The sequence below is a fragment of the Procambarus clarkii genome, chromosome 22 (assembly GCF_040958095.1).
Source record: "Procambarus clarkii isolate CNS0578487 chromosome 22, FALCON_Pclarkii_2.0, whole genome shotgun sequence".
In the NCBI taxonomy this organism is placed as follows: domain Eukaryota; kingdom Metazoa; phylum Arthropoda; class Malacostraca; order Decapoda; family Cambaridae; genus Procambarus; species Procambarus clarkii.
In genome coordinates, this window is record NC_091171.1 from 25,704,974 (window position 1) to 25,721,994 (window position 17,021).

General features: G+C 44.3%; 1 protein-coding gene across 39 annotated transcripts in view; it reads right to left on the bottom strand.

The window, feature by feature from the left end:
• LOC123758126 (MAP/microtubule affinity-regulating kinase 3) overlaps positions 1–17,021 on the bottom strand; it is a 286,973-nt gene that overhangs the window by 124,587 nt on the left and 145,365 nt on the right. For all 39 annotated transcript variants that reach the window (XR_006772863.2, XR_006772866.2, XR_011229396.1 and 36 more), the window contains one exon: positions 4,920–5,111. Coding sequence is in view for 35 of the 39 variants with exons in the window: in XM_045742310.2 (XP_045598266.1) it covers positions 4,920–5,111 (192 nt within the window). In the remaining 4 variants the exon portion in view is untranslated. The remainder of the gene's footprint in view (positions 1–4,919; positions 5,112–17,021) is intronic.

Here is a 17,021-nt window from a genome sequence, read left to right on the forward strand (position 1 = left end):
AACCCCATCAAGCACGTACAAATACATGGTACACGCACTACTAACCCTTCCCCTCTTATCATCACGTAACGCTATGTGACTGGAGGACTGTGAAGGCGAGGGATTTTACATTTGCAGAACTAGCCAGGATGATAAGAGAGAAGGACTAACCCCCACAGCCATAACTTGAGGACATACTGCAAATTGTGGCTATATGCAACGATAAATGCCAGGACAACACACACACAATACCAGCCAGTATAAGATTAGTACTCACTAGAAAGGAGACGAGAGTTATATCAATAATATACATGTGGAAAATACTGGAAGGCCAGGTCCCAAATCTACACAGTAAGATGATAACATACTGGAGTGAATGGTATGGAAAGAAAATGCAGAATAGAACCAGTGAAGAACAAGGGTGCCATAGGCACAATCAGAGAACACTGTATAAACATCAGAGGTCCCCGGTTGTTCAACATCCTCCCAGAGAGCAGAAGAAATATCGCCGGAACAACCATGGACATCGTCAAGAGAAAACTGGATAGTTCTTCAAGAAGTGCCGGACCAACTGGGCTGTGGTGGGTATGTGGGCCTGCTGGCAGCTGCAAGCAACAGTCCAGTAGACCGAGCTCTCAGAAGTCAAGCCTGGCCTCGGGCCGGGCTTGGGGACTAGAAGAACTCCCAGAACCCCATCAACCAGGTATTAAATTAAATAATTACAAATTAAATAATAACTTTGATTTGTTTACAATTTAACGCCCCGAACTAGCTGGGGTCAAGTACAGGCCAACCAGACAAGTGGTGGGTAAGCGGGTCATACAAAAAAATAACTTTAGGCTAAAGGTAATTTAAAATTTGGCCCCAAGAGGAGACATCATTGGGTAGTGGCACTCATGATGGGAACGTGACACCATAAAGACGGTGCCGCCTCCAACTGCTTCACAACTGGTGATGCCAAACGTGTTCTTTGTTGTATTATAATATGTTCTCATTATGGTTTATGCATGGTTTACCCGTTGCAAATTTCGATAGTTTTTCTCGTCTCGTAGCTCACCCAAGATTTCCTAGCGATTGAATGACGCTTGCATTAGTAGCCCGCAAGCTCACATATCAGAAGAGCCGGGTTCCTATTGCTAATTTCTACAGAAACTATGTAATGTCTTTTCTATAGAAAACGATGTAATTTCCAACAATATTTATTATATTTGCTGGTATAATATTGAGAGGGGGAGACACATCGTTTTATCTGCCATGTTTGCTCTTAAAGATGAAGATGACTTCAAATACTAACATGGCCATTGACCCCCTGAATCAAAAGGTAACAGTCATCCATACCTGAAGCATACGTGTTATGCTCCACCCTGGAGAGGTTTCTGGGAGTTGTTCTACTCCCCAAGCCCGGCCCGAGGCCAGGCTCGACTTGTGATAACTTGGTGCAACAGGCTGTTGCTTGGAGCGGCCCACAGGCCCACATATCCACCACAGTCCGGCTGGTCCGGCACTTCTTGCAAGAACTATTTTAAGTGCCTTTTGATTACATTCACCTTTGTTCTGGCAATATTTATAATGCTTGTTAGGAGGGTGTTGGTCAGCTGTGGGCCTCTTATGTTCAGACAGTGCTCTCTGATTGTGCCTATGGCACCTCTACTCTTCACTGGTTCTATTGTGCATTCCCTTCCCTATCTTTCGTTCAATTATGTTGTTATTCTACTGTGTGAATTTAGGACCTGGCCTTCAAGTATCTTCCATGTATATATTACTTGATACCTTTCTAGTCTCCTTTCTAAAGAGTACATTTTGAGACGGTCCTAATAATTTAGACGTGTTATCGTTTTTATGCATGCCGTATGTGTTCTCTGTATTCCCTCTAATTCAGAACTCTCTCCTGCTCTGAAAGGGTAATCTAGAACCGAGCAATACTAAAGACGTGACAGCACCAGTGATTTAAATAGTATTAGCATTGCTGTGGGGTCTCTGTATTTAAACGCTCATAATATTATCATTTTCATTGCCGCCGCTATATTTGCTCGGTTATGTTCAATAAATGTCAGGTCGTCAGACATCATAATTCTCAGATCTTTTACATTTTGCTTTTCTTCTATGAGTAGGTCTGATTATGTCCTGCACTTTGTGTTTCGTTTAAGGTCCACGTTTCCACCATACCTAAGTACCTGGAACTTGTCACCATTAAACATCGATATATTTTCCACTTGCGCAATCGAAGACTTTATATTAATATCTGCCTGCAGTTATTCAGTCTTCTCCAGAGGAATTTTTCATGCCGATTTTTATATCTGCAAAGGATGACACGAAGCTGTGACTAGTATTTTTGTCTATATCCGAGATGAGAATGAGAAATAGCAGCGGTGCAAGGACTGTGCCCTGGGGTACAGAGCTTTTTACTGCACTTGGACTTGCTCTTATTTGATTAACCGTCACTCTGCATTCTGTTCGACAAAGTTGAAAATACAACGCCTCACACTTTGCCCGTTATTCATATAGATCTCATTGTGTGGGCTATCACTCCATCTTCTTATCTTGAGGTTATCTTGAGATGATTTCGGGGCTTTAGTGGCCCCGCGGCCCGGTCCTCGACCAGGCCTCCACCCCCAGGAAGCAGCCCGTGACAGCTGACTAACACCCATGTACCTATTTTACTGCTAGGTAACAGGGGCATAGGGTGAAAGAAACTCTGCCCATTGTTTCTCGCCGGCGCCCGGGATTGAACCCGGGACCACAGGATCACAATTCCAGTGTGCTGTCCGCTCGGTCGACCGGCTCCCCAAAGCTTGTCGAATGGTCAACGCTTGTCGAATATCTGCAAAGTTTCTGTATACAACATCTGCATTTTTATTTTCTTCTAAGGCGTTTGTGATTTTGTCGTAGTGGTTGAGTAACTGTGATAGACAGGATCTTCCCGTTCTAAATCTATGTTGTCTTGGGTTGTGTAGTTCATTATTTTCCATAAAACTTTATCGATTCCTAATCACTCCTTAGAAAACTTGTGGGTGATGTTAGTGCAACTGGTCTATAATTTTTTACCAAAGCTTTACTACAATCCTTGTGCAGAAGTAATATATCTGCAGAGTTAAGTGCTGCTGGTATCTCCCCTGTATCCAGGCTCTCTCATCATTACACTGAGCGCTCACACTACTGGTACTTTACATTTATTTATGAATGTTAAATTCCACGAATCAGGCCCAGGTGCTGAGTGCATAGGCATGTTGTCAATTTCTCTTTCAAAGTCGTCTGAGTTTGTGTTAATATCGGTTACATTACATGTAGCTTTGATGTGATTCATAAAGAAGCTGTCTGGAACTTAAACCTTCATGTTGTTTATTAGTGTGGTAAACATAGCCTCATACTGGCTTCTTAGAATTTCCCCAATTATTTTTTGTCCTCTATGCACAAACCCTCAACCTTCAATTGGAAGTAAAGGTCCAATACCGGTGGAGGTTTGCACTTTTATTTTGCATGTGTGAAAAAATATTTTGGATTTTCTCTCTTGTATAGCTTTCTGTTCCAATTCCATTTCTTCAGACTCGTATGATCGCTTCAACGTCTGCTCTATTTCTTCAATCTCCCTATTTAAATTTATTTTCCTTTCTTGTGATAGTCGTGTCTAAGTATTTCCGTGACATTTTTCCTTATGTCCAGTCGTCTGTGTTCTCTTTCTAGAGCGGTCCTGTTTCTGACCCTCCTCACAGGCCCGTGCTTCATGCAGATCTTGTATGCTTTAGATGTCAGTTGCGCTATTTCCTGTGTGGGAGTTTTGTCGCTTAAGACAGTTTCCCATTGAATGTTTGCAAGGCCTATATTTTTCCCCAGTCGATCCTCTTATTGTTGAAATTGAATTGAGTGAATAACCCTTCTCGCTTGTTGGGTCTCTTGGACCCACTACCGTTATTGATGTTAGTTTGCCCTTCAACGAGCTCGTGGTCTGAGCATGTAGTATCCGAGATTGTGATGTCTCGGATTAGCTCATTTTTGCGAATATCAGGGCCAGCGTGTATTCGTTCCTAGTTGGTTCTGTAATCTGCTGATTGAGCAAGAATGCGTCCCAGAATCTCAGTAGTTCTCTGACCTGTGGTTAGTTATTTCCAGGTTGATTTCCTGCCATAATGCTATTGTTTATTACTCTCCATTTTAAATTTAAAACTGGGTAAATTGAAGTATCCAAGGGAGATAATATATGATACTGAATTTGCTAGATTATCAAGGATATTCTCTATTTTGTGTATCTGCTCTATGAATTCCTCAACTGTTGCATCCGGCGGTTTATTTATTAGAAGAATAATTTATATGTTCTACCTTGATTCCAAGTACCTCTACCACCTAAAGAAAAGAAACTAAAAGGGAGTTAAAGAACTCTCAGAACCCCCCCCCCCCTGGTTGATGGGGTTCTGGGAGTAGCTGTTCTCCCCAAGCCCGACCCGAGGCCAAGCTTCACTTGAGAGTGTTTGCCCCATCCACGTAGATAGCAGAAGGTGATCTTGTCGCTAGCCTAGTGATTACCTGGTCTGTCACGGGGTCTGTCTCCCTAGTCCCAAGACCCACATTGCCATTGCAGCCAGGCTGATACGGCTAATTTTTTATTTTTTTTTGTAGCTTATTAACTAATACTGCCCTTTACAGTCGGAATGGTGTGGAAGAGAAAGATGGGGAAAGAGAATGAGAAGAGAGGCGAGAGGGAAGACAGTGAGGGAGGGCGTCAATATCTGTAGCAGTAACATGCACGTCTTGTACAAATATGACACGAAACTCGTGCTTTTTAAAAAGGCATCACACACTTGTGTAGTGTCTTCTCGGCTGTCAGCATAAGCAATTGAGGTCAAGAGCTCTACAATTTGTACACATTAGAAGATTGGTTCCAATTGAGTGGGGCCTCCAGGAGTATAGTGGAGATAATAGGAGTTAAGTTAAGCACTGGTACTCACCTCCTTGCCGGTGGGGACATGTTTGGCGAGCTTCACCTTGGCGAAGTTGCCTTTGCCGATGGTTTTGAGAAGACGATACTTCCCGATTTCCTCGGTCCTAGAGCGGGAGGAGGAGCCCCGCACTGATGACGACGATGATCCACTGCCCCCGCCGCCCCCTGTGCTAGACATGCCGCCCACGCCATCCTCACCCTGAAACACAAAAACCAAATTTGATTTCCCGAATATCACAATGATGGAACTCATTTCACGCACGCTCTCACACTATTACACACATCTGCGCTCTAAATAGACTAAATAGTGTGAAAAGTATTATTAGAAGTGTGATTATGTAAATCTGTATGTGTGAATCTGTAAAGTGTTGAGGGCCCTAGTAGCCTGGACGTAGCCTAGTAGCCTGCTGCTTGATACCTGCTTGATGGGGTTCTGGGAGTTGTTCTACTCCAAGCCCGGCCCGAGGCCAGGCTCGACTTGCAAGAGCTTGGTCCACCAGGCTGTTGATTGGAGCGGCCCGCAGGCCCCCATACCCACCACAGCCCGGTTGGTCCGGCACTCCTTGGAGAATATTGACGCTATACTGAACACTATATCTTTGAATGTAGTAAAATTGAGCCATTTAGAGATAAATCTAAGCTCTCACTGTATAATATGGCAACATATCTTATTACCATGGATAAATTACCTAAGATCCTTGCACTGTCTCCACATTTCGCTTCCAGTAGATGAACGACATATGAGATTCAGAAACACGTAGTGTATTGTGATGACTAACAATAAACAGAAGCTCCCCTATGACTGTAATATCGCCACTGGTCAAACTATTATGTATTAGCGATAAGGCCTACCATTAATGTATGATGACTTACTGTAAATATATAGCTCTTGAAATAGCACTTTAACTAGTTGACATTGTAACTATAAGGTGTGAAGGATAGACGAAATTGTATATGTAATAATCTAAGATGAGGTCTGATAAAGACCTTTTGTGCTCTCTGTAATGCTTTTGCGCTACCGCTCAAAGGATGAGTATGGGGTGCACAATAAGTTAGCCGCCTTTGGCGGCAACAATCAAATCAATCAAAATCCTTTGAGAAAACTATCTAGTTTTCTCTTGAAGATGTCCACGGTTGTTCCGGCAATATTTCTTATGCTCGCTGGGAGGATGTTGAACAACCGCGGACCTCTGATGTTTATACAGTGTTCTCTGATGGTGCCTATGGCACCTCTGCTCTTCACTGGTTCTGTTCTGCATTTTTTTCCATATCGTTCACTCAATATGTTGCTTACAAATCTATGTAGATTTGGGACCTGGACCTCCAGTATTTTCCACGTGTATATTATTTGATCTCTCTCGTCTCCTTTCTAGTGAGTACATTCGGAGAACTTTGAGACGATCCCAATAATTTAGGTGCTTTATCGCGTCTATGTATATCGTAAATGTTCTCTGCATTCCCTCTATTTCATGTTACCATGTTGTCCATTGTTACTCCACCATGCTCCTCAGCCCCTTCACAACCTCCTACGTTTGTCAACCACACAAGAAAAAACTAATTATTAAAACCCAACCCGCAACCTGGGTTTTAAGAATTTGTATCAAAACATTAAAATACACAGGGAAATTATTACAGAACTAACTATGTTGACCCAAATTAAAGCAAACTATTTTAAACCAATTAAAGCAAACTATTTTCTGCATACCTGCCCGGTTTTTTTTCAGATGGAAAAACAAAAACTGGCGGGGGCGGGTAAGAGGGTAGCTACCACACCAACCTAGATGTCACCACACTATTTTCTGGCCGCTCTCCAGAAACTACCCACTCTTGAGCAACATTATGTTACGCAGACAATAACCGAGAAACAGTCCGAGACACACCCAGAGAAGACACTTGACAAGTGACCACATTTGCCAGAGTTCAGAGAGGGTTGGTCTAGCCTCAGGTACCTGGCCATTTACCAGCCAACACCATATCTTGAGGTGTTACCGTGAGGTGTTTTCGGGCCTTAGCGTCCCCGCGGCCCGGTCGTCGACCAGGCTTTAAAACATAACAAGGGTCCGTCCGAGTTTATCATCTTAAAACTGTCAAGATGCCATTGAAAGTTTCCCTATAAAAATCAGACACACGCACCAGGCTTTAATAATTTGGGAAGCACTGGTCTGGTTTAGAGTACCTGACAGAAGTCTGAATTTGTGAGACTTGGATAAGTCAAGATGGAGGACAGTCTTGCGTGACATTGTCTGCACATGATGCGAAACTGAAGAGAACGTTAACTATTGAAAAATATTGAGCGATACTACAGAAAGGCTTAAACAATCGACAATTATGTTCCTTAATCAGACGCGTTCAATCCCAACAAGTTAAATCAAGAAATTAAGGGTGGTGGATAAGATGCCAGAAGATATCCACTTACATTCTTACGTGAAAGGTTACTGTAAGAGAACGCCAGCATTAATACGAGCGGAGCAGAGGAATATGCCAGCAGCAGTACTTGTAAAACTACCAAACATAAGGGTAGCAGTTTTAAAACAAATATTCAGAACATTACACACACAGTTTACGTCATCTCAGTCCTGCATGTATCACCACCCTGGTAATTACCATTCACCAGAATGGTAAAAATGTTCAAATTATATATTTCCCCAGAATGAAATAGTTCTATACATTTTCTACTAGTAGCTGAGATAATAAGAGTGGAGTTGGGGCAGAGTGAGAACAAGTCAATAAAGGCACAACACACGGGGTAACACTTTGAAATTGTCGGCAGAAATTAGTCGATAAACGTAGGATATACTGTTATTCAGTGTGGGTGATAAGACGAATGGAGAACACAAAGGAGAAGTGAAGTTCTCCCTCGAGAACTACAACGACAGTAAATGTTGAGGCAACAGATGCAATATTTGGAAGGCGGGGCCCAAGAGCTAGATGGCACTCACAGTAAACACACCTTGCCGTTACCTCGCGACGATTCCTGGAGTCAAGGTTCCCCGCGGCCCGGTCACTGAACAGGCTTCCTGGACTGATCAACCAGGCTGTTAAACGCGGCTGCTAACAGCCTGACGTATGTCACAGCCTAGTTGATCAGGTGTCAGAAGCACACCTCTATCCCATCCCCCCCCCCCCACCTGCTGCCCTCTACCGCCTCACTTGCACTCTTTACCTTTGATCTAACGCCATTCTTGGTTTAATTAAAATATATAGAAAACAACTATTCAACCTAATTGTTCTTAAGCAACCAGGAGGTCTGGTCGAGGACCGGGCCGCGGGGACGTTGAGCCCCGAAATCATCGCAAGGTAACCTCAGAGTAACAGCATTAATTAGTAGCTGTAAAAAATTAGACGACTGTAATACACGTAAATTATTTGCATTAGTCATCCAATTAAAACTTCCGTAGTTTTCGGTGAGAGCCGCTAAATGGCCTGATGCGCCTGTAACGTTTAGTGCAGTTTGTGGGCTGCTGCTGGTTCTTATGACCAGAGCGGTTACATCACCGCAAGAGGCGTCATCACGAGCACCACAGTCTTACAGTGCTATGCTTACTGACATGTCATTAGTACCCACACCTGACACCACCTACCCTCCCCTCCCCCCTTCCATATGTTTCAGCACCAAACAACATTTTTCTTTATTATTTAAAGAAACTTTCAACAAATAACGCTCGTTCCTAATCCTGCCAGAAACAGTTGAGCAAGACTACCTAATAATAACCCAAAGGTTAACCCACCCTGTGGGCAGCCAGAGAGCCGCCACAAGTTATATATTATCCCAAAATGTATGCACGGGGGTAGCGCGGTACACACTCAATTATGGCGGTCAGTACATTAGGAATGGAATAATATATACATTATAAAATATTGTTTGGCCACGAAACCTTTATTATACAAGATAACATATACATGCGAATTTTGTGATTGTTAAAAGGAGGCCTCGACATTTCAAACAGTCATTGCTGTTGCAACTACAATTAACTTGTTGCACAACTAAATATATTTTAACTTATACTGGCATGTTAAACAGGCAATGACCACTGTGGTGTACATTATGAACATACCCAGGGTGCAGTCCACTATGGGGCGCCGGCTCTGAGGCTGTTAAGAATGCAGTAATATTCCACCCTAGAGAGCACTAGTGTCTTGAAAAGTATCATTGATGTGCCATCCCTTGTTTGCAAGGTCCTTGTTATCCAACCTGTAATTTTTCTTACAGCCGTGACAGCTACTTTATGGTGTTCTGTAAAATTAAGGTTTTCTAATATAATTACTCCTAGATCCTTTACATAGTTTTTTCGTTCTATCGTATGATTTGATTCCGTTTTATATATGGATTCCGTTTTTACATTTTCGTTTTTTGCATAGTTCAGGACTTGGAACTTATTTTCATTAAACATCATATTATCTGTGGCCTATTGAAAGACCCGATTTTCATCCGATTTGAGGTTTGCCGTGTCCTCTATACTGTCTACTAGCAGGAAAACCCTAGTGTCATCTGCAAATGACACAGTGCTGTAGTTTGTATATTTGTCTGTGTCTGATATTAGTGTGATTAAAATTACCGAAGCAAGTTCGGTACCTTACCTGGAGAGGATTTCGAGAGTAGTTCTACTCCCGAGCCCGGCAGGACCGAGGCTCGACCATGGGGGATTGAGCTTTTCACAGTAGATGATCAAGATTTTACCGTCTTGACTATTACACACAGAGTTAAGTTCGTTACGAGGTTGAAGATCCGTCTCCCTGCTTTGTCGGTAATTCTTTTTTGCGCGCAATAACACCATTGTCACATTTGTCAAAAGCCCTTGTAAAGTCTGTGTATAATACATCTGCGTTTTGCTGGTTTTCCATGGCACCTAAGGCTGTGCCATAGTGATCTGGCAATTGAGAGAGGCAGGAGCGCCCTGTTCTGAACCTATGTTGCCCAGGGCTATGGTGATGTTACGATGCCATGTGATTTGTAATCATACTTCTTAGCACTTTTCAATGATTTTTGTAGTGTGTGAAGTTAGAGCTAATGTTATGTAATTGCTTGCATCTGCTTTACTACCTTTGTGAAATGGCGCAATCCCCGCTGTTTTAAGTACGTCTTGGGATGACCCCAGTATCAAGGCTCCGTCTCCAAACGATGTTTACAGCCTATGATAGTGCCGTTTTGCACTTCTTTATGAATATAATATTCCAGGAGTCTGGGCTTGGTGCAGGGACATGCTCTCTATGGCTACTTCAAAGCCAGGGACATGCTCTCTATGGCTACTTCAAAGCCAGGGACATGCTCTCTATGGCTACTTCAAAGCCAGGGACATGCTCTCTATGGCTACTTCAAAGCCAGGGACATGCTCTCTATGGCTACTTCAAAGCCAGGGACATGCTCTCTATGGCTACTTCAAAGCCAGGGACATGCTCTCTATGGCTACTTCAAAGCCAGGGACATGCTCTCTATGGCTACTTCAAAGCCAGGGACATGCTCTCTATGGCTACTTCAAAGCCAGGGACATGCTCTCTATGGCTACTTCAAAGCCAGGGACATGCTCTCTATGGCTACTTCAAAGCCAGGGACATGCTCTCTATGGCTACTTCAAAGCCAGGGACATGCTCTCTATGGCTACTTCAAAGCCAGGGACATGCTCTCTATGGCTACTTCAAAGCCAGGGACATGCTCTCTATGGCTACTTCAAAGCCAGGGACATGCTCTCTATGGCTACTTCAAAGCCAGGGACATGCTCTCTATGGCTACTTCAAAGCCAGGGACATGCTCTCTATGGCTACTTCAAAGCCAGGGACATGCTCTCTATGGCTACTTCAAAGCCAGGGACATGCTCTCTATGGCTACTTCAAAGCCAGGGACATGCTCTCTATGGCTACTTCAAAGCCAGGGACATGCTCTCTATGGCTACTTCAAAGCCAGGGACATGCTCTCTATGGCTACTTCAAAGCCAGGGACATGCTCTCTATGGCTACTTCAAAGCCAGGGACATGCTCTCTATGGCTACTTCAAAGCCAGGGACATGCTCTCTATGGCTACTTCAAAGCCAGGGACATGCTCTCTATGGCTACTTCAAAGCCAGGGACATGCTCTCTATGGCTACTTCAAAGCCAGGGACATGCTCTCTATGGCTACTTCAAAGCCAGGGACATGCTCTCTATGGCTACTTCAAAGCCAGGGACATGCTCTCTATGGCTACTTCAAAGCCAGGGACATGCTCTCTATGGCTACTTCAAAGCCAGGGACATGCTCTCTATGGCTACTTCAAAGCCAGGGACATGCTCTCTATGGCTACTTCAAAGCCATAGACAGTATGCCTCGAGCAAAGACACTACTGGGTGTAAATATTTATGCATTTTTAATTTGATATATAATTCATGCAAATATAAACACGATCAGAGAAATAAATATTGCGATCAGAGTGGTGGACGGTTGGAACAAGTGAGGTGGTGATGGAGGTCAAAACCGTCAGTAATTTCAAAGCGTTATACGCAAAGAGTGCTGGAAAGACGGGACACCACTAGCGTTGCTCTCATTATGTAACTACATTTAGGTAATTAAGAATGGCAACGCTGAAGAATGCTCACCACTCACCATTACCGGACAAATCTACCTGCCAGACTAGACGTTCACATTACTACTAAATCTTCAAAATCAGCGTTGTAGAGCTGGGCCTCTTGTGTACACAGTACAGTACACCAAGTAAATGGTGCACACTATGGTGTTGGTCAGGTGTGGAGGGTGGGTGTTGCTGCACCTTTAACCACCTGAGCAGAAACTGAGGTGCAGTGTGATAGGACAAGTGGCCCAACACCCAGCAGCTGGTGAGCCGCCATACATAATGACTGGGAGCAGCTCCCTGCCGGCGCATGCTGCATGAGAGAACGCTCGTGCACCCCCCACACCTTGCCCCTCTACCCCTACTCGCCTCCCTCAAGAAAACGTCGTCAACCCCTCGCCCCCTCTACGTCAACACTGGTATTCAATAAAACATGATATTTATCATGGTATTCAATAAAAAATCTTTCAGTGTGTATGTCTGTACAAGGTTGGAGGCCATATGCTAGGAGCTAACATTACTCAACTTTTCAAGATGACATATTGGAGGTTCGGGGGTGTCACAAGACAGTTGGGGGTCAGACTTAGTGCCACACTAACAAATATCAGCATCTATAGTGACCCTTTTTACCTTGCTGTTACCTTGAGGTGGTTTCGGGGCTTAGTGTCCCTGCGGCCCGGTCATCGCCCGGCCTCCTGGTTGCTGGACTGGTCGACCAGCCTGTTGGACAAGGCTGCTCGCAGCCTGACGTACGAGTCACAGCCTGGTTGATCAGATATCCTTTGGAGGTGCTTGTCAAGTTCTCTTGAACACTGTGTGAGGGGTCGGCCAGTTATGTCCCTTATGTGAAGTGGAAGCGTGTTGAACAGTCTCGGGCCTCTGATGTTGATAAGAGTTCTCTCTCAGAGTACCTGTTGCACCTCTGCTTTTCAACGGGGATATTCTGCACATCCTGCCATGCCGGATGTGTTTCTGTGTGCAGGTTTGAGACCAGCCCCTCTATTATTTTCCACATGTAAATTATTATGCATCTCTCCCGCCTGCGCTCAAGAGAATACAGATTTAGGCATTTTAGTCGGTCCCGGTAGTTTAGATGTTTCACTGAGTGGATTCTAGCAGTAAAGTATCTTTGCACCCTCCTGTGATCAGGAGGGTGCAGAGTTCAGACTTAGTTCAGTCTGAAAGGGCAAGTGATTTTTCCATCGAGTTATTCAGCCGATTTCTTTAGGGTTTTGCAATAATCAGGAAGGCTTCTGAGAGAGAGGGTCAAGAGAAAGAGACCAGGTGGACCCGGGCCCCACCCATCATCCGTCTAGCGCGCAATGATAAGTGTCGCCCACCTTAACAAGAACGCTTGGAGAACACTATTAGAAATTTATTATCTGCTCTAAACTCAAATGAGTTACCACGTTTATTAACTTTGCTCTCCGCAAAGAAAGTATATATCGCCATGGCTGTGACCTATCAACCAGAACCTGTACGTAAGTTAAAGCGACCTCTAGACAGCGCACGGACACAAATATATAACTTATTAATTCTCGCCAAACCACAAGGTTTTTATACCAGGGATAGATTTGTCGAGCCTGGCACCAGGGCGGGCTCGGGGAGTAAAACTCCTGAAATCCTCTCCAGGTGTGCCCAGGCATGATACCAAAGTTGAACAATTAGGCACAAGAACAAATACAAGATTATAAGAATACAACCCAAGTGAGAATAAATCTTCAAAATTACGAGGATGATCAAGTGCAGTGCAAGGAGTATATTACTAAAACAACGGGATACCCAGAGTGGGTTCTGGGAGTACTTCTACTTCCCAAACCCGGCCTTGGAAACCATGTTAGTAATAGTATGGTTGTGTCACCTTGCACCACACACGCCAAGTTACAGGGTTCCGTAAACATTTGGACAAAAAAACACCCATCCTCCTCCTCGTGTAGCAGTGCAATAATTAACAATGCGTTTCTAGCAGCAACAAAAAGTATTAGTAATAAACTGATTAATAATTATTATATACTAATTACTATATATAATAATTACTGTATTAGTAATAACTGACAAGGGACTAACAAAATTAACACAAGGAATCAGCCAGAATGGTGGATACTGGAGAGTACAACAGCGGCCGGCGAGGCAGCAGCAACAGAAAATGTCGGCAGGAGAGGCGAGGCGACACATGTACCACCTACCAATATCAAAAGCTAGAGCGAGGCCGCCTCAGCCTCCCGCCCCGGCACACAGCAAACCGGCCTTGTCCCACTATCGATTATCCAGGATGGATGCCGGTTGTCCTTGGTGCACCCCCCCCCCCCCCTTTCCCTTCATTCGCAGAGACGTCCTGCGAGACCCCGTCTAGGATAACTGAAGAGGTTATACAGCAGGCTGAGGTTCTTCTCCTTAAAACACTAGACAAAACTGTGGAGCCAGATAAGGTCACTCCTAAACTATTATGGAGCTGCATTGACCTGTTGGCTCCATCTCTCGCATGCCTCTTCCACCTCTGCCTAGCTCAAGGAATTTGGTTCTTATGGAAAAAGGCAGATGTTTCAGTACACAAGAGAGCCACCGCTAAGTGGTTGGCAACTACAGACCAGTCTCACTGCTCTCCATTACTAGTAAAATCCTAGTCATTAATCCCTCAACAAATTACATATTTTGATCATTGGCTAATGTGATCGACAGTATGGTTTCAGAAAAGGCCGATCTGCTGCTGATGCTAAATCTCTCCACTAAGTGGCATCAGTCACTGCATGAGTCCAAGATCAGCCGTGTTGTTGCTCTAAACATAGCAGAACATTTGATCGGGTCTGGAATAGTAGTGAAGCTTCAAGCACTAGGCATCTCAGGTTCCATCTTAGAGTAAATAAAAATGCTTTCAAGAACGGACTCTAGAGGGTAGTCTTCAGTGGAGCAGAATCCGAACGCCACTCAATTGGTGCCAGCGTTTCATAGGGTAATGTGCTTGGTCCTCTGCTGTGGAATGTATTTCAACGATATACTTCATCTCGTTCCTGAAGCTCAAGCTTATGCCGATGACTGCACGCTAACCTTCACATACAGAAAGGAAGAAATGCCAACTGCTGCAAGAATTATCAGCCACCAACTTCTAGCGATTTCTACCTGGGGTCATATTTGGCAGGTCATATTTGAGGCTGAGAAGACGAGGAATGATACCTAGACTGCACATGGCAAATAGGACAGGCTTGCAAATGGGTGGCAAAACCCTCGAGTTCAGATGAAATTAACATCTTGAGAATGAAGTTCGATTCTTCAATGACAAAGTCATGTGCTTAATCTAGCTCAAAAGGCAGCCAGGAAACCTACAGCCCGCGGTGCATCTCGACACCACCTTGACGGCAAAGGCTGCGAAACCTTGTATGACGCACAAGTTCGCTCTCATCTAGAGTATGCATACTGGATCGCCCCCCCCCCAATCATTCATCAGTCTTTTGGACAAAGGGAAGAGATGCGCAAGAAGGCTCAGCTCTAGTCTTGACCAAGTTTGGTGGGAACGGTCTTAACATCTGAGACTGCAACACCGTCGTGACGTTGGTGGTCTTACAGATGTGTACAAGGCCAACATCCTCACCAACCAAGTTCCACACCTGGCCCAACTCTGTGGACTACCAGTAGTTGCCACCCGTAGCTCTAGGCTCTCAACCTTCAATAGTCTCATGCTGGAAGTGCCTTTCTCAAGAACATCACTCCATCAGCTATCATTCCTTAGTTGACTCACATCTGAAACTTGTTCGCTCAACAGATTGATTCATGGAAGATCATGTCAACTGATCACATGAAGGCTCTGGCACACAGTTGGCTACAGGCTCATCCTGTTCCTTATATGATTGTTACCTAATGTTGTTAATGAATATAGGCTATTCCTACTGTGTAGATACAACAGGCTCATGAAATAAATGGGTCTCTAGGAGTAGGTTTCATCCGAGACGAGTTAGGAAAACAGCTCTTGCTTGCAGTTTCATCAGGTTTCTTGTACGAATGTAACTATCACGTAAAGAACTAAGTACATTCTCATGAAAAGCGAGTTTCTAGGAACAGGCTTCAGATGAGATGAGGTTGGATAACAGCTCTTGCTTGCAGTTCCACTGGGTACGTCATTTGATAGCCCTTACGAACCCTAGTCTTAGTTTTATTTATGTTAAATAAATGGTATTAAAATGGTTGTAAAAAATCCCACTATGGGACAACATGGCCGAACAATAGGGCTAGGAACCTTTCTTGTCCAAGATATCCAACATTTTTTTTTAACGACAGCAAATAATTTTGTGTCGTTTGTGTCATCCCCCCTAGCGAGGATGCCTAACAAGTGCAAGAGAAGGTCAAGTGACAAGTGCATCCGTTCTTCTCCAGCCACACTGGCAACACTGCTCACAGGGTGCCTGGAGCCCAGGTGAGTGACAGACGCGAGGAGAGTGGGCAGGAAGAGGGCATTAAGGGTGCTGTGTTAGTGGAGGGTGTGAGCAGGGAGGCGGCCACCTTGGTAAGTGGTTGGTGCACTATACTACTACTACGTCAGCCCCCTTCACCCCCACACACGCGTCCCTGCTCGCTGGTCCAACGTCACACTTGCTAACGTATCTTTACCATTCTTACGCTACAACTGAATCAAAATAGTTTCTTTATAATATAAACAAAATCCATAAATTTTTGCATGGGTGAAAAGCGCCGATACATATGACCTATAAATCCACACTGGAAATAGAAAAAGTCAAATGAAACAAGCCGTAAGAAAACGGTCCCGTTTTACTTGTTTCATTAAACATCAATTGACCTCTTGACACTTCCAGAGCCATTTACTGTACCAACACGCCAGGTGAACGTCTGCGTGTCACCAATTACTACCACTTTCATACCCTATTGTTAAACATTTACCAAAAAACAGGCGAGTTGGCACCACTGTATAATGGTGACGTTTATAATTTAGTTTACAGTAACTTTGTATATGGGGAGTCATTATAATCCAGGATAGGCTATGGTAACATTAATATATATCACGTGTGATGACCCATATATACTATATGGGTATACTAAATTATACCTGATCAACCAGGCTGTGACTCAAACGTCAGGCTGCGAGCAGCCGCGTCCAACAGCCTAGTTGATCAGTCCAGCAACCGGGAGGCCTGGTCGACGACCGGGCCGCGGGGACGCTAAGCCCCGGAAGCACCTCAAGGCAAGGTAAGGAAGGTAACCCAGCACAACTGGAAGCCAGGAGAGCACCAAAGATTGTTTTATACAAACGTTCAACAATTCAATATTGTAAGCAGTCTTCCGCCACCAAGTTGAGCACTACCACAACTGTGTGTGGTAGTGCTCAGTGCTGGGTAGTCGACCCAGCACCCCCATACTCATACTCTGAGTGCACAACATGTCTTAATCACACTCCACTCCCTGCTCTTTGACATTAATTACAATTTATACGAACACCCTTAATTTTATTATAATGACACTGGTGGTAATATAGGGACCTCCCTATAGTATAGGGAGGTCAAAGGCGTCTCACTGTACTATATAGGGATGCCTTTGATCCCCGGAGCCCACCGCTTATGTGCCAGGTA